This window comes from Erpetoichthys calabaricus, chromosome 12 (assembly GCF_900747795.2).
Source record: "Erpetoichthys calabaricus chromosome 12, fErpCal1.3, whole genome shotgun sequence".
NCBI classification, from domain to species: domain Eukaryota; kingdom Metazoa; phylum Chordata; class Cladistia; order Polypteriformes; family Polypteridae; genus Erpetoichthys; species Erpetoichthys calabaricus.
In genome coordinates, this window is record NC_041405.2 from 145,659,288 (window position 1) to 145,686,480 (window position 27,193).

Here is a 27,193-nt window from a genome sequence, read left to right on the forward strand (position 1 = left end):
AGATTTGTGAGTGTGAACTTGATGACTTCAGTTGCAGAACTTGTCACCCCAGTGTGCTAATTCACTGTGGGGATGTCAAAGTACACGACTACATGATGACCTCCCAGCACTTTCACAATTCCAATGTATCACAAGCTCACTTTTTGTTCTGACAGCCAATAACGTGCTGCCTGTTGTAGCTGAAGGTTTTTACAGCTTGTGACCCATAGGGGGCATTGTAACGCCCCAAACCCCCAGACATAATTGCATAACACAGTCCTGGGTTTAAATACAAGGCGTTTATTTCACACAATACCTCTGCAGGGTTTCACTTTCCTTCTTTCTAAACCTTTCATGCATTCTCATCCCCTTTTTATGAGGTGGGTCTGGCTGCAGACCTTCCACAGATTCACAATTGTGCCACTGGACAGTCAGTTGGATTGCAGGTTTTTGTCCCTTGCTTTACTTGACATGAGTCAGATGGCGCCTCCCTCCAACCCCTCATTTTGATCACAGTGTAAGCAGGCGTCATCACCGACATATTAACATAAAGCAACGACCTCCTCAATGGAGTGCAGCTCTGGAGGTCTGCAGCTGGAGTCTATTGCTTTTTACACTGGACCCTGGAGGAAGCCCCCGACAGTATGGACAGCTCCACCCTGTCAGCACTCAGCAGGGCTACAGAACTCCCAACATGCCCTGCAGGTACACAAATGGGCATACTGGCCTGTGTGTCGGGGGAGCATGTACTCTTGGGTGGCAGTCCAAACACTACACTGGCCTCCCTGCCAGTTAAGGGCATGGGGTTTTAGCCCAGCCCTGCTGCCCATCACAGGGTACAGTAAGTTCAGGCACAATCTCGGCCCTTTGTATTATTTTTCCATTCTGTCATGGTATGCAACAGACAAGTCTCTCTTCTGTTTCCTGCATTCCTTATTTCTCATGCTCTTCACTGTATGTATTATATTTCTAAGTGGGCACGCATTGCTTGTCAGCTGTCATTCACAAGAGCCCACCCCTACGATTTAAGGCAAAATCCAACCTATCTGCTTTAAGGCTATGTTACGTTATGTGAGTGTTTCAGCGATTTTCAGTACCAACCGTAGGAAGATTGGAAGCGAGAAGAATTCGGCAGCACATCCAAATGTGTGGCTCACTCTGATAAAGGTTCTCATATACAAAGAATAGGGAAAGTATTGTAATCATCCAAAAATTCGATGTTGAGATTTTGATGAATCATGTTTTAGACCTCACCCGAGTCCGAAAATACCATTCTTGGAATTATGTGTGTGTGAAAACACAATAACTTGAGTTCACCTGCACTTAGATCAACCACATTTTGTATACAAGTATTACGTACAAAACATTGATTTCTATCCACTTTTGGGCTATTTCCGCAAACTGGATGTGGTACTTTACCTTTTATTCATGCAGCTGCAGAGTCTGTTTTATTCAACTTTACTTTTAGAATAATTGTTCAATATATTATTAATTTGATTTGATTTGTTGTTGATGGTTTTTTAATGAACATAATATAAAAATATAATCATTGTCTTGTGGTTTACTCCTCAAATATCCATCCCCATATCTGAGTATACGAGAAAGTCGAAGGGAGACTCCTCCTGATTTTTATTGTTAGTCATAGTGGTGGGCTCAGGGTGCATGAGAGCAGACAACCAATGAATGGCTCGTCCAGAAGTACAATGCACAGAAGGCAGTGACGAGGAGTAAGGAACATGGGGGTCTTTGGACCTCACAAATGGAAGAGAGGCTCATCTATCTCAGGGGTTCTCAAAGTCGCTCCTGGGGGCCCACTGTGGCTTCAGATTTTTGCTTCAACCAAATTCATAATCGGTGACAACTGATAACACTGATCTCAATTAATTAGCTGGTATTTTTTTTCTCCTCCTATTCTACATTCAGAAAGCACAGAGGCATGATTTTTACCTTTATTATAAGACATTTAGAAGTATTTCCATTTTTGCTATTGATTTAAATGCTTAACTCTCTTTTGTTGGTTTCATTATATTTTTCCCTTTCTCAATGCAGTTTGCTCCCTTCGTTGTATCTTATTAATGACAAATAAAAATGAGCAGAGCAGACGCCCAGGCAAACAACACTGAATCGTGAAAGGCTGCAACTACTGCAGCGTCAGACCCACTAATTAGTGAAAAACTGATTAAACAATTACAACACCTGGAAAAACAGAATGAACTTCAAGATGAAAATATTGTTTAAAAAAAATACATTATTCCCATGTAACTGCTTTGTGCATTTTAATTTATATATAAATATATATATATATATATAAATTTTTATATATATATATATATATATATATATATATATATAAATATATATATATATATATAAATTTTTATATATATAAATATATATATATATATAAATTTTTATATATATATATATATATATATAAATTTTTATATATATAAATTTTTATATATATATATATATATATATATATATATATATATATATTTTTATATATATATATATATATATATATATAAATTTTTATATATATATATATATATATATATATATATATATATATATATATATAAAATTTTTATATATATATATATATATATATATATATATATATATAAATTTTTATATATATATATATATATATATATATATATATATATATATATATAAATTTTTATATATATATATATATATATATATATATATATATATATATATATATATATATATATATATATATATATATATATATATATATATATAAATTTTTATATATATATATATATATATATATATATATATATATATATAAATTTTTATATATATTTATATATATATATATATATATATATATATATATATATAAATTTTTATATATATATAAATTTTTATATATATATATATATATATATATAAATTTTTATATATATATATATATATATATATATATAAATTTTTATATATATATATATATATATATATAAATTTATATATATATATATATATATATATATATATATATATATATATATATATATATATATATATATATATATATAAATTTATATATATATATATATATATATATATATATATATATATATATATATATAAATTTATATATATATATATATATATATATATATATATATATATATATATATATATATATATATATATATATATATATATATATATATATATATATATATATACAGTGGTGTGAAAAACTATTTGCCCCCTTCCTGATTTCTTATTCTTTTGCATGTTTGTTACACAAAATGTTTCTGATCATCAAACACATTTAACCATTAGTCAAATATAACACAAGTAAACACAAAATGCAGTTTTTAAATGATGGTGTTTATTATTTAGGGAGAAAAAAAATCCAAACCTACATGGCCCTGTGTGAAAAAGTAATTGCCCCCTTGTTAAAAAATAACCTAACTGTGGTGTATCACACCTGAGTTCAATTTCCGTAGCCACCCCCAGGCCTGATTACTGCCACACCTGTTTCAATCAAGAAATCACTTAAATAGGAGCTGCCTGACACAGAGAAGTAGACCAAAAGCACCTCAAAAGCTAGACATCATGCCAAGATCCAAAGAAATTCAGGAACAAATGAGAACAGAAGTAATTGAGATCTATCAGTCTGGTAAAGGTTATAAAGCCATTTCTAAAGCTTTGGGACTCCAGCGAACCACAGTGAGAGCCATTATCCACAAATGGCAAAAACATGGAACAGTGGTGAACCTTCCCAGGAGTGGCCGGCCGACCAAAATTACCCCAAGAGCGCAGAGACGACTCATCCGAGAAGTCACAAAAGACCCCAGGACAACGTCTAAAGAACTGCAGGCCTCACTTGCCTCAATTAAGGTCAGTGTTCACGACTCCACCATAAGAAAGAGACTGGGCAAAAACGGCCTGCATGGCAGATTTCCAAGAAGCAAACCACTGTTAAGCAAAAAGAACATTAGGGCTCGTCTCAATTTTGCTAAGAAACATCTCAATGATTGCCAAGACTTTTGGGAAAATACCTTGTGGACTGATGAGTCAAAAGTTGAACTTTTTGGAAGGCAAATGTCCCGTTACATCTGGCATAAAAGGAACACAGCATTTCAGAAAAAGAACATCATACCAACAGTAAAATATGGTGGTGGTAGTGTGATGGTCTGGGGTTGTTTTGCTGCTTCAGGACCTGGAAGGCTTGCTGTGATAGATGGAACCATGAATTCTACTGTCTACCAAAAAATCCTGAAGGAGAATGTCCGGCCATCTGTTCATCAACTCAAGCTGAAGCGATCTTGGGTGCTGCAACAGGACAATGACCCAAAACACACCAGCAAATCCACCTCTGAATGGCTGAAGAAAAACAAAATGAAGACTTTGGAGTGGCCTAGTCAAAGTCCTGACCTGAATCCAATTGAGATGCTATGGCATGACCTTAAAAAGGCGGTTCATGCTAGAAAACCCTCAAATAAAGCTGAATTACAACAATTTAGCAAATATGAGTGGGCCAAAATTCCTCCAGAGCGCTGTAAAAGACTCATTGCAAGTTATCGCAAACGCTTGATTGCAGTTATTGCTGCTAAGGGTGGCCCAGCCAGTTATTAGGTTCAGGGGGCAATTACTTTTTCACACAGGGCCATGTAGGTTTGGATTTTTTTTTCTCCCTAAATAATAAAAACCACCATTTACAAACTGCATTTTGTGTTTACTTGTGTTATATTTGACTAATGGTTAAATGTGTTTGATGATCAGAAACATTTTGTGTGACAAACATGCAAAAGAATAAGAAATCAGGAAGGGGGCAAATAGTTTTTCACACCACTGTATATATATATATATATATATATATATATATATATATATATATATACACACACACACACACATACACATATACATACAGTGGAACCTCAGTTCACGAACGTCTCAGAACACGTACAAATCGGTTTACGACCAAAAAGTCCGCCAAACTTTTGCATCTGCTCACAACCACACACTCGGTATACGAACAAGCCAGTTTCCCTTTCAGTTTGTACATGTTCAGTCTCTCCCTGTGCATATCCTGTGCAGCAAGCGAGAGAGAGAGCGAGGCACACACACACACAGGCATGCGAGAGAGAGAGAAAGAGTGCGACACACACACGAGAGAGAGACGCATACACACACAGGCAGTGCAAAAGAGACAGAAACACACACACACACATGCGAGAGAGAGAGAGACGCGCGCACACACACACAGGCAGTGCGAGAGAGACAGAAACACACACACACACACACAGGCATGCGAGAGAGAGAGAAAGAGTGCGACACACACACGAGAGACGCACACACACACAGGCAGTGCGAGAGAGACAGAAACACACACACACGAGAGAGACGCGCACACACACACACAGGCAGTGCGAGAGAGACAGAAACACACACACACACACATGCGAGAGAGAGAGAGACGCACACACACACAGGCAGTGCGAGAGAGACAGAAACACACACCCACACGAGAGAGAGAGACGCACGCACACACAGGCAGTGCGAGAGAGACAGAAACACACACACACACATGCGAGAGAGAGACACACACACACACAGGCAGTGCGAGAGAGACAGAAACACACACACACGAGAGAGACGCACACACACACACACAGGCAGTGCGAGAGAGACAGAAACACACACACACACACATGCGAGAGAGAGAGAGACGCACACACACACAGGCAGTGCGAGAGAGACAGAAACACACACACACACACGAGAGAGAGAGACGCACGCACACACAGGCAGTGCGAGAGAGACAGAAACACACACACACACATGCGAGAGAGAGAGAGACGCACACACACACAGGCAGTGCGAGAGAGACAGAAACACACACACACACGAGAGAGAGAGACGCACACACACACAGGCAGTGCGAGAGAGACAGAAACACACACACACATGCGAGAGAGAGAGACGCACACACACAGGCAGTGCGAGAGAGACAGAAACACACACACACACACGAGAGAGAGAGAGACGCACACACACACAGGCAGTGCGAGAGAGACAGAAACACACACACACACACATGCGAGAGAGAGAGAGAGACACACACACACACAGGCAGCACGAGAGAGAGAGCTGGACGCATAAGGCAGTTAAAGAATGCACTGGGCTTGATTTTGTTTTACAGCGATCAGTTTGTAGTGTGCATTGTTGCAATGTTACTTTTATTGGTGGTTTATTAAATTACGGATTTTTTCAAATGTTCATTCTTTTCCCTGTGCTTAAAACTCATTAAAAAAAAAAGTGTTTTTAGCGAGCAGTTCGTATCGCTATAACGCAAACTATTGCAGTGTTAATTTTCTCTGTTGTTCAAGGTTTTCTCAGTGTTATTCAATGTTTTTACATTTAGTTTACTATTACGCTGTGCATTCTATGGTTTAATTAACTATATTTGTGCTTAAAAACTTAAAAAAATATACATATTTACATATAGTTCGTATGGTCTGGAACGGATTAATTGTATGTAAATACAATCCTATGGGGGAAATTACTTCGGTTCACGACCAAATCGAGTTACGACCAGAGTTTTGGAACGAATTACGGTCGTGACCCGAGGTTCCACTGTATATATATTTTAACAAACAGTTTTCTAATTTCTATATTGTACCCAAAACCCAGAATTTGGGCAGTAACAGTTCACTTAATTAGCCCAGGATTCCAATTAAAAACAGAAGCAGCTTGGAACAAAAACCTGCAGTCACAGGGGGTCCCCAGGACCGACGTTGAGAACCCCTGGTCTACCTGATGCCTTATGTCTTACATACTATGACAAAACCACGGAAAATGAAAAACAAGGGCCAAGATGGTTGCTGAACTTGCCACAGCTGTTAACCTTTGGTCCAGCATCTGCAGCACACTATTAGTTGTACGAGAAAGGAGCGAGCGGGACTGTGCTGGAAAGTCGTCACGCACTCTAAGTATGACACGGGCAACAATTTTCAGTCATTTAAAGTACAGTTGTGTTCAAAATAATAGCAGTGTGTTTAAAAAAAAAAGTGAATAAGGCTCAAAATCCTTATGATAGCTTTTATGTCCATACACACAAATGCATTGGGGACACTGCACATTCTATTCCAAATCAAAACATGAAGAAAAATTGATCAAATTTACAGAAAGTGAAGAAAAGGGAATATTAGGCTGTTCAAAAAAAAATAATGGTGTGGAGTTCAGTTAGTGAGGTCATTCATGCTGTGTCAATTACAGCCCTTATTTAAAGAAGGGGAATGCAGCAAATGTTGTACATGCTGGTCAGAGTGCACTTCTCTCTGAAATTCTGAGTAAAATGGGTTGCTCCAGACATTGTTCAGAAGAACAGCGTGCTTTGATTAAAAAGTTGATTGGAGAGGGGAAAACATATAAAGAAGTGCAGAAAATGATAGGCTGCTCAGCTAAAATTACTTCCTTAGAAGGCTGGCGTCCTTCAACAACAATAAGATGCTGCAGATGTTCTATCAGACAGTTGTGGCGAGCGCCCTCTTCTACACGGTGGTGTGCTGGGGAGGCAGCATTAAGAAGAAAGACGCCTCACGCCTGGGCAAACTGGTGAGGAAGGCAGGCTCTATTGTAGGAATGGAGCTGGACAGTTTGACATCTGTGGCAGAGCGACGGGCGCTGAGCAGACTCCTATCAATTATGGAAAATCCACTGCATCCACTAAACAGGATCATCTCCAGACAGAGGAGCAGCTTCAGCGACAGACTGCTGTCATCGTCCTGCTCCACTGACAGACTGAGGAGATCGTTCCTCCCCCAAACTATGCGACTCTTCAATTCCATCCGGGGGGTAAACGTTAACATTAAATAAAGTTATTGTCTGTTTTTACCTGCATTATTATCAATCTTTAATTTAATATTGTTTTTTATATCAGTAAGGTGCTGCTGGAGTATGTGAATTTCCCCTTGGGATTAATAATCTATCTATCTATCTAAAATGATCGCAAATGTTTTAAAATGGCAACCAAAACCTGAATGATGTGGAAAAAAACAGAAGACTGCCAATCGAACGGATCGAAGAATAACCAAAATGGCAAAGAGGGGAAAACATAAAGAAGTGCAGAAAATGATAGGCTGCTCAGCTAAAATGATCGCAAATGCTTTAAAATGGCAGCCAAAACCTGAAAGGCGTGGAAGAATATGGAAGACTACCATTCGAACGGATCAAAGAACAGCCAAAATGGCAAAGATTCAGCCATTGATCAGCTCCAGGAAGATCAAAGAAGGTCTAAAGTTACCTGGGAGGACAATTAGAAGATGCCTATGTGAAGCCAAGCTGGCGGCAAGAAGCCACCACAAAATCCCATTGTTGAAAAAAAGGACATGTGCTGAAGAGGTTACAGTTTGCCAAAGAACACATTGACTGGCCTAAAGAGAAATGGCGCAACATTTTGTGGACACAACTGTAACACTGGTCCAGTGACGGGATCAGCAGCTGTGGTCGACAAGTGTGACACACTACACAACTAGAGGTCTCTCAATGTGACATCGGGTTTATCCAGGGGCCAGTCACAGAGTGGTCAAACTATACGAATGGTGGTCACAACTGCCCCCGACTCGCTGAGATTATGTGATCTCCAGCAGAATTCTTTTCAGCGTTAACCATGAATGGAGGACACCATTAGAAATTACGGGGAAGTGCATTGAGGGTTAGGGTTTACTTTATGCAAAGAGTTGTGGGAATTTGGAACAAACTACCAAGTCATGGAGTTGAAACAAAAACTTTGATAAGCTTTAACTCTTTGATGGCTGAATATTTTTTCCAATACACTTTGTTTTCTGAAAAGCACACAGAGCAATGGTTTCACAAATAAATCAACATAAAACGTCTGTTGCTATGTGCTGTGGCTGCTGTTGGCATCTCTGGGGACACCTCGATGGTCAGCAGGAATGCACTTTGGGCCTGCTGCCTGGCTGTCTTTGCACAGCAGGTTGGCGGAGCGGTGGCAGTCACAGTGTGACACAATATAATAATAATAATAATAATTCTTTGCATTTATATAGCGCTTTTCTCACTACTCAAAGCGCTCAGCAATTGCAGGTTAAGGGCCTTGCTGAAGGGCCCAACAGAGCAGAGTCCCTTTTTTGGCATTTATGGGATTCGAACTGGCAACCTTCTGATTGCCAGTGCAGATCCCTAGCCTCAGAGCCAACACTCCGTGGCTTTGTACCTCTTGTCATCATAAGTGGTGGTCCTCCCAGGTAAACGCTGCTATAGACGTGTCAGTTACACGAAAGTTTTCAGCTCCACGATCAGCTGGGGAACGATCAGATGATGCTGGTACTTCATTTTCGTTTGAGTTTGATGCACGTGATCTGGAGATGGATATCAGAGTCCGACAAGTCAGAGTTTTATTCAATGAAATTACAGAAATGGTCCACTGAGTATTTTGTTTTGCACATTCGCTTTGGTCTCTCGCCCGATGTTGATGCCATTTTAGAGGTCGTTTGCTCTTCGCTACTTACGCACACGTCAGGAATCGAGGTTAAATCAACAAAGCTATGTAACTTTTCTTCTAGCAAAGAGAGTTGAACTAAAACGTAAGGGCGAGTTTTGTTGCAGTTTGCAGCTGATTACTGTCCTCTACCCCTGAATTTTGACAAAAGTCGACATCAGCCCTGAAAGAGTTAAGGATTATCTGGATGAGCTCCTGGAGTGGCGGGGCTATTCGCTAAACAAATGAGCGACGAATGGACTGAAAGGTGCCTTCTCGCTTGTCAGATTGTCTGTAATGTGACAGGATCTTTAGGTGTATCCAGTCCTAGTGGCTACTGCACAAAATGGGCTCACTGGTGACTTCTGCCCGGACCTGTGTATGTACAGAGGGGTAATGCGATCATCTTTCACAACAGAAGTCATTAGCTCTGTCCAAACACACAGCCCACCCAAATATGATTATAATAATAAAAAACTGTTTACATTTATATAGCGCTAGTCTCATTACTCAAAGCACTTTACATAGTGAATGGGGAGCCACTTCAACCATCACTAATATGCAGCAACCACCTGGATGATGTGATGGCAGCCATTTTTGCGCTAGTACACTAACCACACATTAGCTGTTAGGTGGTGAGAGTGATAGCCAGTTTGGGACAGGGGATGAATAGGGGGCCAGAATGATTAGGCCATGGTGGGCAATTTAGCCAGGATATCAGGATACACCCTACTCTTTACGAAGGATGGCCAGGGATCTTTTATGAGCACAGAGAGTCAGGACCTCAGTTTTACATCTCATCCAAAGGATGGCACCATATTTACAGCACAGTGTCCCCCTGGGATCCACACACAGACCACAGGGTAAGCGCCCCCCAGCTGGCCACCCCAACACCTCTACCAGCAGCAACCCAAGGTATTCCAGTACTGGCCAGGCCCGAACACGATTAGCTGGCTGCTGGTCTGACGTGGTGCCCACAGTGACAGAGCTCTTCCTCCCACAAGGCCTTCACCTGGGACGAGTAAAAGGGGACTGAAAGTAGCATTTCCTGACAGGTAAAAGCAAATCACCACGTCTCATTATTTGCAAACATTTTATTCAAAAGTTTGACAACAAGAAAACAGACAAAAAATACAAAATAAATCATAACAAAACAAGGCTACACTTCTTTTTTTTTTTTAATATAAAACAATCCAAAACAGAAGAGGACAATCCCCTTGGCTGCCTGGACTCTTAATTAGTTCATGGCTATTTTAATACCATAATGGAGGAGGTGGGGGGGTATATTTCTACATGCAGGATTATTTTGTAACAAAACGAAAATAAATTTTCAATTGAATAAGCATCATGATAACGGACTTGTAATATCAAAAGATAGACTCTTATACAATTCACTGATTTTTACCTTTTTTTTTTGCATTTTCCAATACACAAGGCGCTGAAATCGCCAATACACTGTAGAGTTGGGGGCTGGGGGGGGGGGGGGGGGGTGATTGGATGGGACGGCGCATTTAGAAAACTCTCAAACGATCGGTGGGCTATACGGGTTTACAATACTTGGTAGAGCTGAAAAGGCAAAAGGCGGGATGGGGGGAGTCTGAGACATGCGCGCAGGGGGAGAGGCAGTGGGACAGGTCGTGGGCTTCTGAGTAGGTCAGGAACTGCCTGCAGTTAACCTGTGGAAGCCACGAGGTGTATGAAGGAAAGCAAGCCGACACCTGGTGCACGAGTTACCACAAAAACAAAAGCGTTACTACACAGAGCAAATGGGGAAGTAGGGCCTGCCCTCTGCACTGTGCCAGTATGGCCCGCTTCACTTTATGGAATTAATAAACTCATCAGTTTAGGGTTGCACAGGGTCAGTGACAAAAAGGGAAGCAGTATGTTTCCTCACGGTACCTGACAACACAAATAGTGCTTCCTTAAAAAAACAAAACAAAAAAAACACGCTGCACGGTTTGGGGGGGTGCATTGTGGAGGACGTAAAGGGGGGGGGGGAGAGAGAAAAGAAAAACAAACAAAAAAAAAAAGCAGATTGTCTCTTCATATCTTAAAACCTGCCATGTCACCTTCTGCCATCCCTTTTGTGTCCCCAAGGTTGGAGAAACATGGATTTTAAAGCCACGAGCACATTCTTTTTTTTTGTCTTGAAACCTACAAGCTGCCATGGAGTGTTCCACTCTCCCAAAAAACATGCAGTGAATATTCTTTAGTGTTTTGAAAACTGTGCTTATTTTTTGATTTTTTTTTTTTTCCTTGAGTGGCAGCAGCATTAGTGTAAGCAAAAGGGGGCCAGATGTGGCTTAGCAAAACTTACCCCCCCGTTAAGAAACGCCAGGCAACCATCGTGCACCGGAACTTCAGCACCCCTTTACAGCTTCAATATCACAATTATCTCTGTGAATATGGTGCCATAATTCTGAAGACCACTTCCAATTCCACCAGTTAAAGGGAAAAAGGGGTGGGGGGGTGGGGTGGAGGTGGGGGGAGTTTTCAGTTGTTAGTTTGGTCCCTTTAGTGTATGTATGCAGGACCACGGCTCTCATGGCTCCTGCAAGTGTGCAAACAAAATATTTAATACTGTTAACATTCCTCTGCAGGGGGCAATGTAATGTGTTGGAATGTTAAGTGACCCCAGTGCCCACCAAATTCACAGGATGTATTTTCACCCACCCTGTTTAAGGCAGAAGAAGCTGTCACTTAGGGGATTTTAGTGTGACAATGCTGAAAAGGCTGCAGAGGGGTTTGTTGGGGTTGTAGTGATGGTGTTGGGGGGAGAAAGGAGGGGGGGGGAATAAAAAAAAAAAGAGAGAGAGAGACATGAATCGAGAGTTAACGTAGTGTTCTTCAAGTCGTTCTCTGAAAACTGCATTTAAAGTCCTCCAGTATCTAGTGGGGAAGGGGAACCAGGACCTCCACATAGTTCAAGGGGAAGAAGCCCGACAGGCCATGCAGCATGCCTTCATACCAGTTGTCATCAATCTGATTGGTCAGCGTGATTATGTCACCCTCCTTGAAGCCCAATTCGCCATCATTCTCGGGCTCAAAGTCGTACAGTGCCTTGCAGCATGGCTGATCCATGGCTGGTAAAAGAAGGAGAGCAAGGAAAAGTGGAAAGGTGATCAAACACAGAAATGAGATTTTGCGTTTCATATGCCAGTTGTTTTCACATTTCAAGGACCCAAGCCCAGCCCAAACCCTTGTTCAGGTAATTTTTTTTTTGGGGGGGGTCCCCTCTGGACGCATGTTAAGATTATTCATAAATGAGCAAGTATGGATGTGCAGGTAAGTGTGTCCTGTGCCCCCCTCTGTCTGGGTGTTATGAGAGTTAACTTGCACTTCATCGCTATTGATATTCATACCGTTATGACAACAGAAATTACTTGATTGTTTGTGTTAATCTCCTAATTTTGATCATTTTTAAGGATAAAGAAAGACAGGTTAATTGTTTAGGAAAGGACAAAAAAAAAGAAAGAATAATTCCAGATTACTTAAGTACCATACTGTAAATTCAAAGGTCCTACAACAAACTTACACATGTGGACAAATTTGTTGGTACCCCTCCACGAAAGAAGAAGAACCCACAATTATCTCTGAACTAACACGAAGCTGACAAAAGTCACTGGCACCCATCATTGTTTATTCCGTATTTAACAAAAATCAGACTTTGCTTTAGAGTTTTGATTCAGGAGACTATTTCAAATTATAACACAAATGAAAATGGCATGGACAGAAATGATGGGACCCTTCACCTAATATTGTATTGCACCACAATCACTGCAAAGAGATGGCGGAGTGGTGGCTCTGAGGCTAAGGATCTGCGCTGGTACCCCGAAGGTTGCCGGTTCGAATCCCCGTCAATGCCAAAAAGAAATCCTACCCCCCTGTTCTTTATTTCACCTTATACAATTTCTTGTATTAGGAATGGCTGACCCTGCGAAAACTAACAAATTCCTAATACAAGAAATTGTATAAGGTGAAATAAAGAACAAAAAAAAAAAAAAAGAGGCAACTCCGAGAGATCTCAGTGAGACTTCTGCTCCTGTTGACAGGTAGTTCGGCTCACTCATCCTGCACAAACTGCTCCAGCTGTGTTAGGTATGAAGCGGGGCCTTCTCCAGACTGCATGTTTCAGTTCTTTTCATAGATATTAGAAACGATTCAAATCTGGGCTCACAGAAGTCCACTTCAGAGTAGTCCAATGTTTTGTCCTTAGCCATTCCTGACTGCTTTTCGCTGTGTGTTTTGGCTCATTATCCTGTTGGAGGGTCCATGACCTGTGACTGAGACAGAGCTTTCTGACATTGGGCAATATGTCTTGCCACATAATGTCTTGCTCGTCTTAAGGTTTCAATGTTCTCTGCACAGACTCAATGCACCCCCATGTCAGAAGCAGCAAAGCAGCTCCAAAACATGTTTCACAGTAGCTATGGTGGTCATTTCTTTGAAAGCTTCATTGTTCATCTGTAGACACAGAGCTGATATGACCTGCCAAAAAGCTCCAGTTTTGTCTCATCTGTCTAAAGAACATTCTGCCAGAAGCACTGTGGCTTGTCAATATGCATTTGATCAAATTCTAGTCTGGTTTTCAATAGTGGTGTCATCCTGGGTCTTCTTCCATTGAGCACACTGCCACTCAAAAAGCGACGGATGGTGCAATCACACACTGATGGACCGTGACCTTGCAGTTCAGTTTGAATCTCTTTGGAAGTTGTCTACCATTCTCACTATCCTTGTGCCCATTTTACATTTGCTTCCATGTCCTGGGGGGTTGGCTTCAGTCCCATGGACTTTAAATGTAATAGTATTTGCAACTGTTGTCATTAAACTGCTTGGAGATAGTCTTCTAGCCTTTGCCTTTAACATGCTTGTCTTCATTTTTCTTTCTGATCTTCTCAGACAAGTCTCTCCTTTATTTCTCTGGTCCATGTTCAGTGTGGGACACAAAAATGATGCCAAACAGCAGAGCAACAACTTTTCTCCATTTAAATCGTCTGAATGACTGAGCGCACAACTGAAGACGTGTGGTACCAACAAATGTGTCCAGGCCATTTTAGAATCTCTTTGCAGAATAAGCAACACTTGATTTCTTTCCACACTTGGTTTGATTGACTCGATGACATCTCAAAGGCATGCAGGTACACGGGACAAAGGCTTTTCATGTTATCACTTTTCAGGCGGCATACTGAACTTTTTCAGTAAGCTTTAAGGACCAACAAATTTGTCCACGTCTGTACTTAGGCTAAAGTTAATATACAAAAAATGATTCCACCCAAACCCCCTGGAAGTTTATTATTAAGCAACACTGAATCACAGTGGATTTATTTTAGCTCTTTGACAGCAGGAAACACCCCTGATTGGGACAACAGTTTAGTGTTATTAAACTCATATGCATGTCTTTGATTTTTGTTTTCCTGGGCTGGGGATAACCACACAGACATAAGAAACGACCAAACTGCATGCAGATTGTGACGGGGTGAGGGATTTCACCCCAGCATGCTGAATCCATGAATTATGAGTAACCACTGCAGCTTCATTAATGGTTACTAGGACGTAAATGTAGTTATGTCTCAGTATAATTCAAATTAAAGCAGCAATACAATTTAAAAGGTTTAAATCAGGGTGTCCTAGTGGGCCACAGTGGCTGCAGGTTTTCATTCTAACCATCTTCTTATTTAGTGAGTCGTTTTTGCTGCTGATTAACTTGTCTTGCCTTAGTTTTAAATTAACGTGACTTAGACCCCTTAGTTGTTTCTTTTTCCTTAATGAGCAGCCAAATAATAATGAGACACAAAACAAGCCACCACATGACCAGCTCACCTGAAAATAAAGAAAGGTGAAGGTCTCAGTCATGTTGGTCTGCTCAGGTCACCCAAACATCTTGACGGTGGTCTTAGAAAAAACAGTGGCAGAACGAGAGCAGTGACAAGTCGTGATATTCAATAACGGCTTTAAATAACAGCAAGAATTGGCCTTTTATTAAGAAACTGGTTGGAGTGTGTTGTGATGTGAGATTTTGCATATAACTTGATAAATATTTTGTATGTCTTTATTTGTAATTTAGGCAAAGCAATGTAATTTAGTGTTACTTTGGTGAGAGGCATTCGTGTTTGCCCCCCCCCCCCCTTTTATGACTGAGTTTCTTTGAATTTTACAACAGAGTTGGAGGGGGGTGTGCTTTTAAGTGCCTTGAGCATGGGAAAGGCGCTATATAAATAAAATGTATTATTATTATTATTACTATTAAACCAGTTTGGCAAGTGTTTCTCTGCTAAAGTCTTTCAACCCCTGCAAGGAAGCCAGGTTACTTTAACATATGGTCTTGGGGGGTGGCAGGTTTTAAGATGTTGTATTCCCCCATTGGTCTGAAGTATGGCAGTTTGGAATTGGCTTGGATCAGAAGCTTTTAAGTACCATGATGTCCTATTGGCTCTAGGGGTTGGACAGAGAATCTATAAATCTGCTTGCTCAACCACATTCTCTCTCTCTTACTAAACAATATATGATGAAGACCATCACACCATGAACTGAAAGGACAACACAATGGAGACCACAGCTCGGTAGCCATTTTGGAACAGGCATATGGCCTGTTCTGAAGAAAGCTGAGCACCAATGATGCCTTAACTACAGAGCAGAATTTAACAGTAGATGGGATATATCATCTACTGTTAAATTCTGCTCTGTACTTCTAAAATTTATATATTTTTTTTATTTCTTACTATATTGAGAAATTGTTCTGTGTACTGTACTGTATTGTATTGACCCCCTTCTTTTGACACCCACTGCACGCCCAATCTACCTGGAAAGGGGTCTCTCTTTGAACTGCCTTTCCCAAGGTTTCTTCCATTTTTCCCTACTAGGTTATTTTGGGAGTTTTTCCTTGTCTTCTTAGAGAGTCAAGGCTGGGGGGCTGTCAAGAGGCAGGGCCTGTTAAAGCCCATTGCGGCACTTCCTGTGTGATTTTGGGCTATACAAAAATAAACTGTATTGTATTGTATTAACTAGAGACATTTTAAATAACTAACAAGCCTGTGTGCCGCCTGAACTACACGTCACCATTTAATCAGGTTGTATGGTTATCAATATTCAAATGTACTTTACATATTGTTATTATTTATGAATATTATCAATAATGCATTATTTTATGTGTAACTTAATTCCTGCTCGTCTTTTTACTATACCTAATTGCCTATAGATATAGAAGGGAAGGTGGGGATAAGTTATATACTATAATACCTTATAAACAGTGGTAAGTCTGTGAGATTAGGCATTCTGACAAAGGCTACATATTAATAATACAATAGGGGAAAGTAGAGCAATATACTGTATTACTCTACCAATACGAAACAGAGTGAAATTGGCTGGAGTTTGATGTTCCAGTTTAGCTGGTCATCTGTCGGCTCGTTTCACATCTCATTTCTGTTTGGCTGCCATTTAATGAAGAAACGAATCAATTCAGACGACTGAATCCTTAAAAACAGGGCTATTAAAATGAAGGGAAAATAAGTTAATTAGCAGTGAAAATGGCTCACCGATTAGGAAAAGGGTTAGAATGAAAACCTGCAGCCACTGTGGCTCTCCAGGACCGAGAGTTGGACATCCCTCATTTAAATACTATCATATTATTTTGTTTGTCTATCTAGTTTGCTAAAACCTGTGCTTCTCAATAAGACAGAAGGCTGTTAAATCTTACACAGCTACAGTGGTCTCACAAGGCTAGCAAGTATTCTGTTTTACAGTGGATTTCTTATAATAGAGGGAGAAAAATAAATGAAATCAGAAACAACTAACAGATTTATAATGCTTGGCATCTGGAACCACACAATGTCAACTGTAATCGAGACTGGAGAAGGAAGGACAAAGGTAAAGGTTTTATTTATCCTAAAGTAAACTTTAGAGGTTAGGAATAAACATAAAAAGTAATTTGTCAATAATAAAATGGGTACAAGTTTAATGAGAGCTGCTCAATGAATTCAGTACAAAGACAATATTCCCCCGTATTTATACTGTTATTTATCTATTCCCTGGGGACAAATAACAGTCTACCTACCTACCTATCCACCCATCCAATAATGAAGGCATCTTAACCACACACAATTTTTGAGCTAGGCATTTCAGGTTCACTTGTTAAATCAATTAAGTGGTGGGCTATGGACGTTGTACAAGGAAAATTAGTGGGTGGGTGTTACAAGTTAGCATTACAGTGTATGATTGTTAAAAGACTCAAGAGAACACGAGTAGGCTTTCATTGGTAACCTGCTGTACTCTGCTCTTTCTGTAACGATTTGACTGCACTTATAATTTTTTCATACACCAACACTATTGGGCCTGGGCATATTTGCTGTTTATAAAGTGTAGACGCCACAATGGTTGACAGGCATCTCGTCCTGAATGACAAACAATACCTTACCCTGCTGGAAAGGTCGTTGTGGATGGAATGCATTAAGTGGAGGTGCAACCAGGCAAGGGTGGCTCTAGGTTCCTATCCCAGTCAGGGTGATCATATAATGGATGGACTGTGGGAGGCTGGTTGCTGATGACAGTTTACCCACTCCAGGATGAAAGGTGGCAGTGCTGCTCTGGTATGGTCCCAATTTGGACTCCTGCAGGGTTACATGGGACCTGTAGTTCAGAAGGGCAACCCTGTCAAGGTCCCCGAGGGTGCTGCTCAGGGGAAGGTCTCCCTACTTTGGGGAGCTTCTGCAGGATCCGGGATGAGATATGTTGTGACATCGGAAGTAGTTCCAGGTCTAACATAACCTCACTTAGGTAAGTCAGAGCCTGGAAGAAGAGGATGACAGTCACTTCCACTGGTAACCTGCTGTACTCTTCTCTTTCTATAATGACTTGACTGCACTTATAATTTTTTTATTCATAACACTATTGGGACTGGGCATATTTTCTGTTTATACAGTGTAGACACCACAATGGTGGACAGGCATCTCGTCCTGGATGGCTAACAATACCTTACCCAGCTGGAAGGCCATTGTGGATGGAAATGCATAAGTAGAGTTGCAACCTGGCAAGGATGGCACTAGGTTCCTATCCCAGTCAGGGCGATCATATAATGCATGGACTGTGGGAGGCTGGTTGTTGATGACAGATTAAAGGGGGTGAAAGGTGGCAGTGCTGCTCTGTTATGGTCACATAATGGATGGACTCCTGCAGTGTTACATGGTAGTTCAGAGGGGCAACCCTGTCAAGGTCCCAGAGGGTGCTACTCGGGGGAAGGTCTCCCTACTTTGGGGAGCTTCTATAGGACCCAGGATGAGATATGTTGTGACATCAGAAGTAGTTCCAGGTCTAACATAATAGAAGCCATCTCACCTCACTGAGTGGAGTCAGAGTCTGGAGGAAGAGGACGACAGTCAGTGTGGAGGTAGAAGGAGTCAGAAAGACATTTGAGTTATTTAAATTATGTGGATTGACCTAAAAGCCTGTCGAGGTATTGTTATAAAATAAATTATCTTGGTTTTGTTTAAACTTGGAATTGCGTCTGGTGTTTGGGGCTGACTGGTGCCGCCGAATACCACCCCAACCCACCCCCACCCAGAGTCCGTAATAGTAAAGACTCTTTAGACAAGAAGCAAGAAAGGGAAAAAAAAAAATGTGTAATTTCACACCTTGTATAGAGCATTTCTTACCAGGATTCAGCACTAACAGAGTGTTGCTTTGCACCCCCCGAACAGGCCAGTGTTAATGAAGTGTGAAGATAAATGTGTGTGTTGGCTTACTGAAAAAAACTGTTAAACCAATTTTTCAGACTTACACGTACTTCACTTATGCGGAGTATCACTGGTAGCAATGGTTTTATTGTCACCCATGACCTAGCTCTGGCCACTGCTTACCATTTTTGCTGCACTATTAGGGAAATTCATTTAAAAAAGGAAAAAACCCAATCAAAATGCTGGTTAGACATTTAATCGGACTTTTTCTAATTTTTGGGGGGACGCATCCCTCTAAAGATATACACTCACACTTATGGTTTTGAAAGCACATTACAGTCTTGCTGTAACATGTTTTCATTTTGGCTTTTTCAAATGGCTTTTTCTGTGATTTTTATTCGTGTAAAGTTGCTTTTTCCTCATTGGGAAACTCAGGGTTGCAAACAACATGTCAGCTAGTTGAGTTAGTGTTTACAACCCACAAATTCAGCAAGACAATAAACAAAAATGTGATTTTGTTAAAGACCTACAAGTCACAACATTCAAAGAAAAGGGCCTGATTCTAAAATTGCCTAACAATTTAAAGTTTTGAGATGGCCGTCAAGTATAAATTATCGTTTAAAAGATATGTGTTTGTTCCCTCACTTAATCATATATACATTTTTTTTTGTAATTTCTTTTTAAGAATTGTTGTTTTTCATGTATTTTTGTCATTTTGAATTTGAAGATTAGTTTTTTTTATATTTGGATTTCCTTTCAGGCTGAACTATTTAGTTTTACTTTATTCCCTTTTCCCTTATTTTGTTCTTCTTTTGCTTATTTAATAAATTCTTTGAACTTGAATTCTTTGTCCTAAGCGCCAGGCGGTTTTTGGGTTTCCTCTTCCTTGAAGGGCATTTTTATGTATTTAAAGTAGTCTGAAAAGCCTGAGCCCCATTCTGGGCCTGTGAAGGCCTCGAAGCCTGCCTTCAGAATTTGGGGCCAGGCTGCCTGGGGTGAGGCCTGGTCAGGCTTTTGTGCATTTTGAAGCCTGGTCACCCTTTTGACATCTTTGTATTGCTTAATCAGAACAACTACTGTATTATATAAATAAAAAAAACAGTTTTAATAGCTGTGAAGAAAAATATTTTTCAAAGTTGCACATTTATGTAGTACTGATGCAAAGCAGCTTTACATTCATGTAGTGTGTTAGAAAAGCAAAAAAGAACAACATGCTAGGAAATACAGATTAAAATTCAGAACATACAAAATTGAAGTCTGCTAAGCAAACATGGACAATTTGTGTTGACAATATTCATAAAATACAGAGAGCTGAAAGATGTGTCAATAAATGGATGCTGAGGGTAAAGTAAATTCATGACATCATCACATCTTGTTATTACCAGCAGGCAAGTGTTGCCAAAAAATTACTAAAGCGTCTCAGTGATTTGCCACACATCCCACTCACTAATCATACGCATTGAGTGGACTACAGTGTTACGTTTTACACAAACTTGTCAGAGGAAGAATTCACAAAAACACATCAGCTGTACAAACATATGCAGTTTTTTTAATATCTGGAAAATATTTGGGATTAAATTGCTTAGAGATCTTCATATAGACAACATCTTTGGATCCTATGAACAATTACATTCCAAATTTAATTTTCCAGCAACACATTTCTTTCACTATCTTCAAATTAGAAACTTTGTCAAACAGAGAACCTGCCCGATTTTCCCTCACCTCCCACCTTTTTCTATGCTGGAAAAAATATTGCTAAGTCTCGAGGACTCAGACAGCATTTCTGCAATATATAAAAATATTTTACAGTCCCTACCTTTCAAAGATCCAGTAGGACAATGGGAAAAGGATCTCTCACTCAACATACCAGAAAAGGAGTGGAAGGTAGCAATGCAGAGAATTCATTCGAGCTCCATATGCGCAAAGCATACAATTATTCAACTCAAAATTATATATCGAGCACATCTGTCTCGCTTGAAATTGTCCAAAATGTTTCCAGGGCAAGATCCAACCTGTGAATGCTGCAATCAAGCTCCAGCCTCACTGGGTCACGTTTTGTGCCTGCACCAAATTAACATCATTCTGGACAAAAATTTTTAAGTGCCTTTCAGACAGCCTTGGTGTCACAATCCCTCCTAATCCACTAACAGCTGTGTTTGGTATTCTTCCAGATGGGCTTAAAGTGGAGAAGGACAAACAAACTGTAATTGCCTTCACTACACTACTGGCACGCAGCCTTATTTTGCTAAACTGGAAGAATCCTAACTCACCTCTTGATGTTTTATATTATTTGAAATTGGAAAAAATCAAATTCTCACTTAGAGGATCTGTGCAGAACTTTTTCAAAATCTGGCAGGATCTCATCAATAACATTATAGAATAAGCTCTTAAAAGCACTGAGGAAGTAGATTCTCTCCCCATTTCATTTTCTTCTCCATTTATCTGTATCCGCCTATTAAACTCATCAATTTATTTATTTTTACTATTTTTAAGTTTTATTCCGTTGGCCATGCTCTCTTTCTCAGGAGTGGGGGTTGATTTTTTTCCATCCTATTTTTTTTTGTAAAAATTGATCTATTTGTATGGAATGATTACAATAAAATTAAAAAAAAAAAAGATAATGTAAAAAATAAATTACCACTATATTAAAATAAAATTTAAAAATCGATTTCATATTAATTCTGGTTTTCGGGAGAGATCTTGATTACTGAAAAACTCAAAACAGTCATCTTACACTGTAGATCTACATGCTCACTACAACTTTAAGCAGTAACACAGAAACAACAGGAGCTTTGCAACACTACATGTGGTAAAAGCAGCAGGCAATCTCTGCCATTGTGGCTACAGAAGATTCCTGCCTTTCTTGGGAAATTTCCAGGATAAAATTATTTGTAAAATAACTTGTAATACCTTTCTGTCCAGGAACCATGTTTGCAAGTTGCATGTATGAGGCTACTGTACTCTCCTTCTTCACTGCGATGCCAATTATGAGTCACTACTGGCTGTTATTCAAAGGTAAATATGTTCTTTCAACAAATTAGGTGAAAAAAGAACCCCACACCACTTCTACAAGCTTGAACTTGTTTAGTTACCTCTGAATAAATTCTATTTGTCTTTATAAAATTATCAATTACTGGTGCAATGTGGAATTTTAAAGCATACTCCGCGCCTTGCAAGCCTTTGCATGTATAACTATATCCAGTCCCTCTCTTACTTATAGCAGCAAAATAAAAATCTCAAGTGTATACGCACTCAATGAGCAAATTAGATAGATAGATAGATAGATAGATATTAGGAGGACTGCCTATACGCCTGCTTATCCATACAATTATCTAAAGACCATGCCAATACAGGACAGGAGATTTAGTTACTGTACACATCAAACACCAGAATGGGAAATAAAAAACGTGGTTTCTGTAATTTGCACGATGGAATAGTTGTTGGTGCCAGGCGGGCTGGTTTGAGTATTTCCATAGCTGCTGATCTTATGGGATTTTCACACACAACAGTCTTTAGAGTTTACTCAAAAAGGCTATGGTAACTCAGATAACCAATCTGTACAACTGTGGTGAGCAGAACAGCATACCAGAATGCACCACACGCTAAACCTTGCGGTGGATGGGCAACAACAGTAAAAGACCACTTTGTGCTCCACCCCTGGCAGCCAAGAACAGAAAGCTGAGGCTGCAGTAGGCACAGGTTCACCAAAACTGGACAGCTGTAGGCAGGGAAAAAAGAAGTAGCCTGGTCTGATGAATCTCAGTCTCTGTTGAGGCACACAGGTGGTAGGCTCAGAATTTGGTGCCAACAGTATGACATCCCTTGTGTCAGCAGTCAAGGCCGGTGTCAGTAGTGTAACGGTGTGGTGAATGTTTTCTTGGCACACTTTGGACCAGTTAATACCAAACTATTGTCTCTTGAATGCCATGGCCTATTTGATTATTGTTGCTGACCACACTCATGCTCACAAGTTACCCATCTTCTAATGGCTACTTCCAGCTTGATATGTAACAAAGCATAGACTATCTCCAACTGGTTTCAATAATCGGACAACGAGTTCAGTGTTCCTCAGTGGCCTTCCCGGTCACCAGATCTGAATCCAACAGAACGCCTTTCAGATGTGGTTTTACAGGGTACAAATCTGCAGAAATGGTGCGATACAACCAAGAATGTGGACCAGAACCTCGAAGTGGTGCTTGCAACATCTTGTGGAATCCACACCATGAAGAACTGAGGCTGTTTTGGGTACTAGGTACCCAGTATTAGTGTAGCGGTAGTGGGTGTACTCTCTTTCAGAAAATTAACCCTAACCCCATACCATTTATACAAACTGGATTGTGTTTAGTGACCTCTGAATTATTCCTATTTGCCTTTATAAAATTATCAGTTACTGACATGGTGGCTTCCCATATGGGATTATAAAGCCAACACAGTACTTCCCTAAGCTTGTGCACATATAACTATAAAAAAACCATCTCTTACTTATATCAGGAAAAAAATGACACTACATATACAATACATGCCTCTGCCTTTCTTTTTATATCAGTATCACTGCAAGGTGGTTTACACCATCATTTCACAAAACCTTGAATCTCTTTTATGAAGCAGGTCACAAGATGAAATCACAAATGAATGTGTTGAATTAAATGTATAAGTACTTGATCCTGCCTTTCAATAAAGGTAAGCCACTTAACCACCCCACAGAAACTTACTTCATGAAGACACAATATCAACTGGGAAGTCTGTGATGAAGTCTTAAATGCTAGAGTGGGTGGGTGTAGGCGATAAAAGATCTAAGGAATAAACTTTGCACTCATATGAAAAATAAATGCCAACATGCCCACACCAGCAACTTCCCCTGAAGATTAATAAAGTTTCTATTTATCTGTCTAGATAACGAGATCAGTATCATCGCAGCCCCCTTATAAAGCACTTGTGGGTAATACAACTGTCCGTAATGTTGTGTCACTGTGAGATACTGTACATTCACTGTCGTTTCAGAATGCACAGATAAAGTTAATATACATTAAGCACTGTCATCATTTGTCTGAGTAAGTAAAAGAGTAAACAACCCTTCCATTTGAGTCATGAACTCTCCCTTACATATGCCAATACAGATCATCCAAATTTCCCCAATTCTGTAAAAAAAGTTGTTTTGTGAAGATTCTTAGGTAGGACAAGCAAAAACGGAAATGGCACACAAACAATAATAATATTTACATTTTTAAAGAACTTTTCTCACTACTCAAAACTCTTAGATATAAGGGGGAACCACTTCAACTACCACCAATGTGGATGATGCGACTGCAGTCTTTATTGCACCAGTACACTTAGCTATTAGGTGGCGAAGTGGTGAGAGAGATAGCCAATTAGAGACAGGGAGCCAGAGTTGATGGGGCCGTGACTGGAAATTCAGCCAGGACACTGGGATAAACCCTACTCTGTAAAAGGGTGCCCAGGGATCTTTAGAGACCACACAGAGTCAGGACCTCGGCTTTATGTCTCATCCAAAGGATGGTGCCATATTCACAGCACAGTGTCCCCCGTCACTGCACTGGGGCACTGGAATCCACAAACAGACTACAGGGTAAGTGCCCCTTGCTGGCCTCAACAACACCTCTTCCAGCAGCAATCCAAGCTTTTCCTAGATGGTCTCCCATCCAGCTATTGGCTGGGTGTGAACATGCTTAGCTTCAGGTGGATGACCTCTTCTGAAGTGCATGTGGTTAAGAAAATGCACTGCATTCCATTGGCAGCCATTCTGGAAGTGGTGCGTCCCACCCTTGAAGCGGCTCTAGGCCTTTGCTAAAGTACTGAAGCGGATTTACTCAGCCTTGGTCATCACAGAGGTAGCCAGTGCAGGTGGTGTGGCTTCTGCATATGAACAAAAGAAGTCTGCAGCTTCACCAAGCTATAATCTATTATTCTAGTGTTCAAGGTGAAATTAAGATATTTTCACTTGCTTTAAATCAATGATAGTTTAACACAAGTTGTTGCCAACAGGCTATCATAGATACACAGCTTGTGCTGCTGAGCATCGTTTTAAATTAAATTACTAAGACTACCATAATAGTATGCTTTGACTGACTGAAAGAAAACATGTATCAGGCCAACAAAGTGCTAGAGGCTTTCCTACCACATGTAAATTAGGGATGTAAAAGATGAAGAAACTAATGGGAGAACATAGGATAACTGTTTTGTAATTTAATAGCCTTCTATTTTGCCTAATAAATGAATCAGTTTGACAGGCACAGGTTCTATAGCTTGAAGGACAAGTTCAAGTCGAAATTAGTTCTTCATAAACATGTTGTATACGAGGGGGTACCCAAAAATAACCGGAATCTGTACCTGAAAAGCAATCTAGACTTAGATGCGAATTTCGGCGCTAGGTGTAGCATACTCACAATATGCCAAGTGGTGTTACTCTGTATTGTTCATATGGTATTTCGTGTCGGTCTTCCTTGGTGCTTATTAAACGTGTTCTGCGGTTTTTGTGATGGGTGATCATGAAGAACAGCATGTCTGTGTTAACTTTTGTTTTCTCTTAGGGAAGACAGCTGCTGAAACTGAGGTAATGATTGAAACTGCGTTTAAAGAGGAAGCTTTAAGTAAAACACAGGTCTGCGAGTGGTTTTCGCATTTCAAACGAGGGGAAATGTCACTTGAAGACGAACCAAGATCTGGCCGACCTTCCACAATTAGGAATGATGGAAATCTTTAAGAAGTTCGCAATGCAATTTTTCGGAGATCATCGGCGGATCCCACCTATCCCTTCTCGCCTGATCTTTGCTCCATGCGACTTTTTCTTGTTCCCACATATGAAAAAAGATCTCAGAGGAAAGCGTTTTTTTTGTTTTTTTTTTACCGTGGAGGAAGTCAAAGAAAAATCACTGCAGACATTGGACAACGTTCCTCTTCAGCAATTCCAAAAATGTTTCTACCAGTGGGAAAACCTTTGGGACAAGTGCATTGAAGGAGACTTAAGTGTCAGTAAGTAAAAATTATTAAAACAATTTTTTTTTCAATTCCAGTTATTTTTGGGTACCCCCTCGTATGCAATTGCCACTCGAGAAAGTATTCTTAATTTAAGCATGTTCTATAAAGCTTAAAACCTATTTTGCTCACAATGGTGCTTAATAATGGCGGTGAAGGACCACTGAGCATTACTGAAAAATAAAAGCCTAAAAAAACCAGAAACTTAAAGAGGCCTGTATGTTTGAAGGTCTTATACATTTAATTATTATTTTTTTTTTTTTTTTTATCCATCCCATCTAAAGAGGAGTCGCCCAACCTTCATATTTCTTAAACTTACACTGCACATTACTTTTGAGATTTTTTACATATACATAATCTACTGAGTTCTGTGCTGGCAGGCTGCCATGGCTGCACATTGTCAATGCTTCTAAACTCTTGATCAGATATGTAAATGGGGACTTTACTGAATTTGGTTTCTGTATTTATAGTACCTGGAAGTTTAAGGAATGTCAGCAATGATCAATAAGGCTTTCTACGCATTTCAAAATGGCAGATTTGTATTCAGTATCAGAGGACACTCACATATATATTGCTGTCTAATGTTAATTTAAAACACTCAAACATGTACCAGCCTGGTTAATAATTCCTAACTCTTAAGATAAAAAAAAAATCGCATTTGCATTGGTTTTGCAACACTGAAAATGAGGCTTTTACTAATGAGGGAAATGGAGTCAATGCCGAATTACTGCAGATATTGAGTTAATTCACCGACGTACAGTGGCGAGCATTTATAATTGGAGATATACCGGTTCCCTGACTTTGGAAAATCCAAAGTAAAATTCTGATAGCTCAGACCTGGTGTGTTGCCAAGGAGTTATTCCGATTTGAACCAAGAAATGGACTCCTAGCTTGCCTAGACAGACGATTTTGTTGAAAAGATCCTTACCACTCCATTGCAGAATCGGCTCCTGGGAGATTCATATCACACATGGGTAAGCAGATAAATGGCAGGCGACAAATCTTCAAATTTGTGCAGACAAAAACCTGCATCTACCATAAAATGCAGCTTATAATCACA

At 39.8% G+C, this 27,193-nt stretch overlaps 1 protein-coding gene across 3 annotated transcripts in view; it reads right to left on the reverse strand.

Moving 5' to 3' along the window:
• Positions 1-10,640: 10,640 nt before the first annotated feature.
• The window catches only part of sh3gl1b (SH3-domain GRB2-like 1b), a 140,807-nt gene continuing 124,254 nt past the window's right edge, over positions 10,641-27,193 (reverse strand). For all 3 annotated transcript variants that reach the window (XM_028816495.2, XM_028816497.2, XM_028816496.2), the window contains one exon: positions 10,641-12,558. In XM_028816495.2, the coding sequence (XP_028672328.1) occupies positions 12,365-12,558 (194 nt within the window). In that variant the 3' untranslated portion in view covers positions 10,641-12,364. The remainder of the gene's footprint in view (positions 12,559-27,193) is intronic.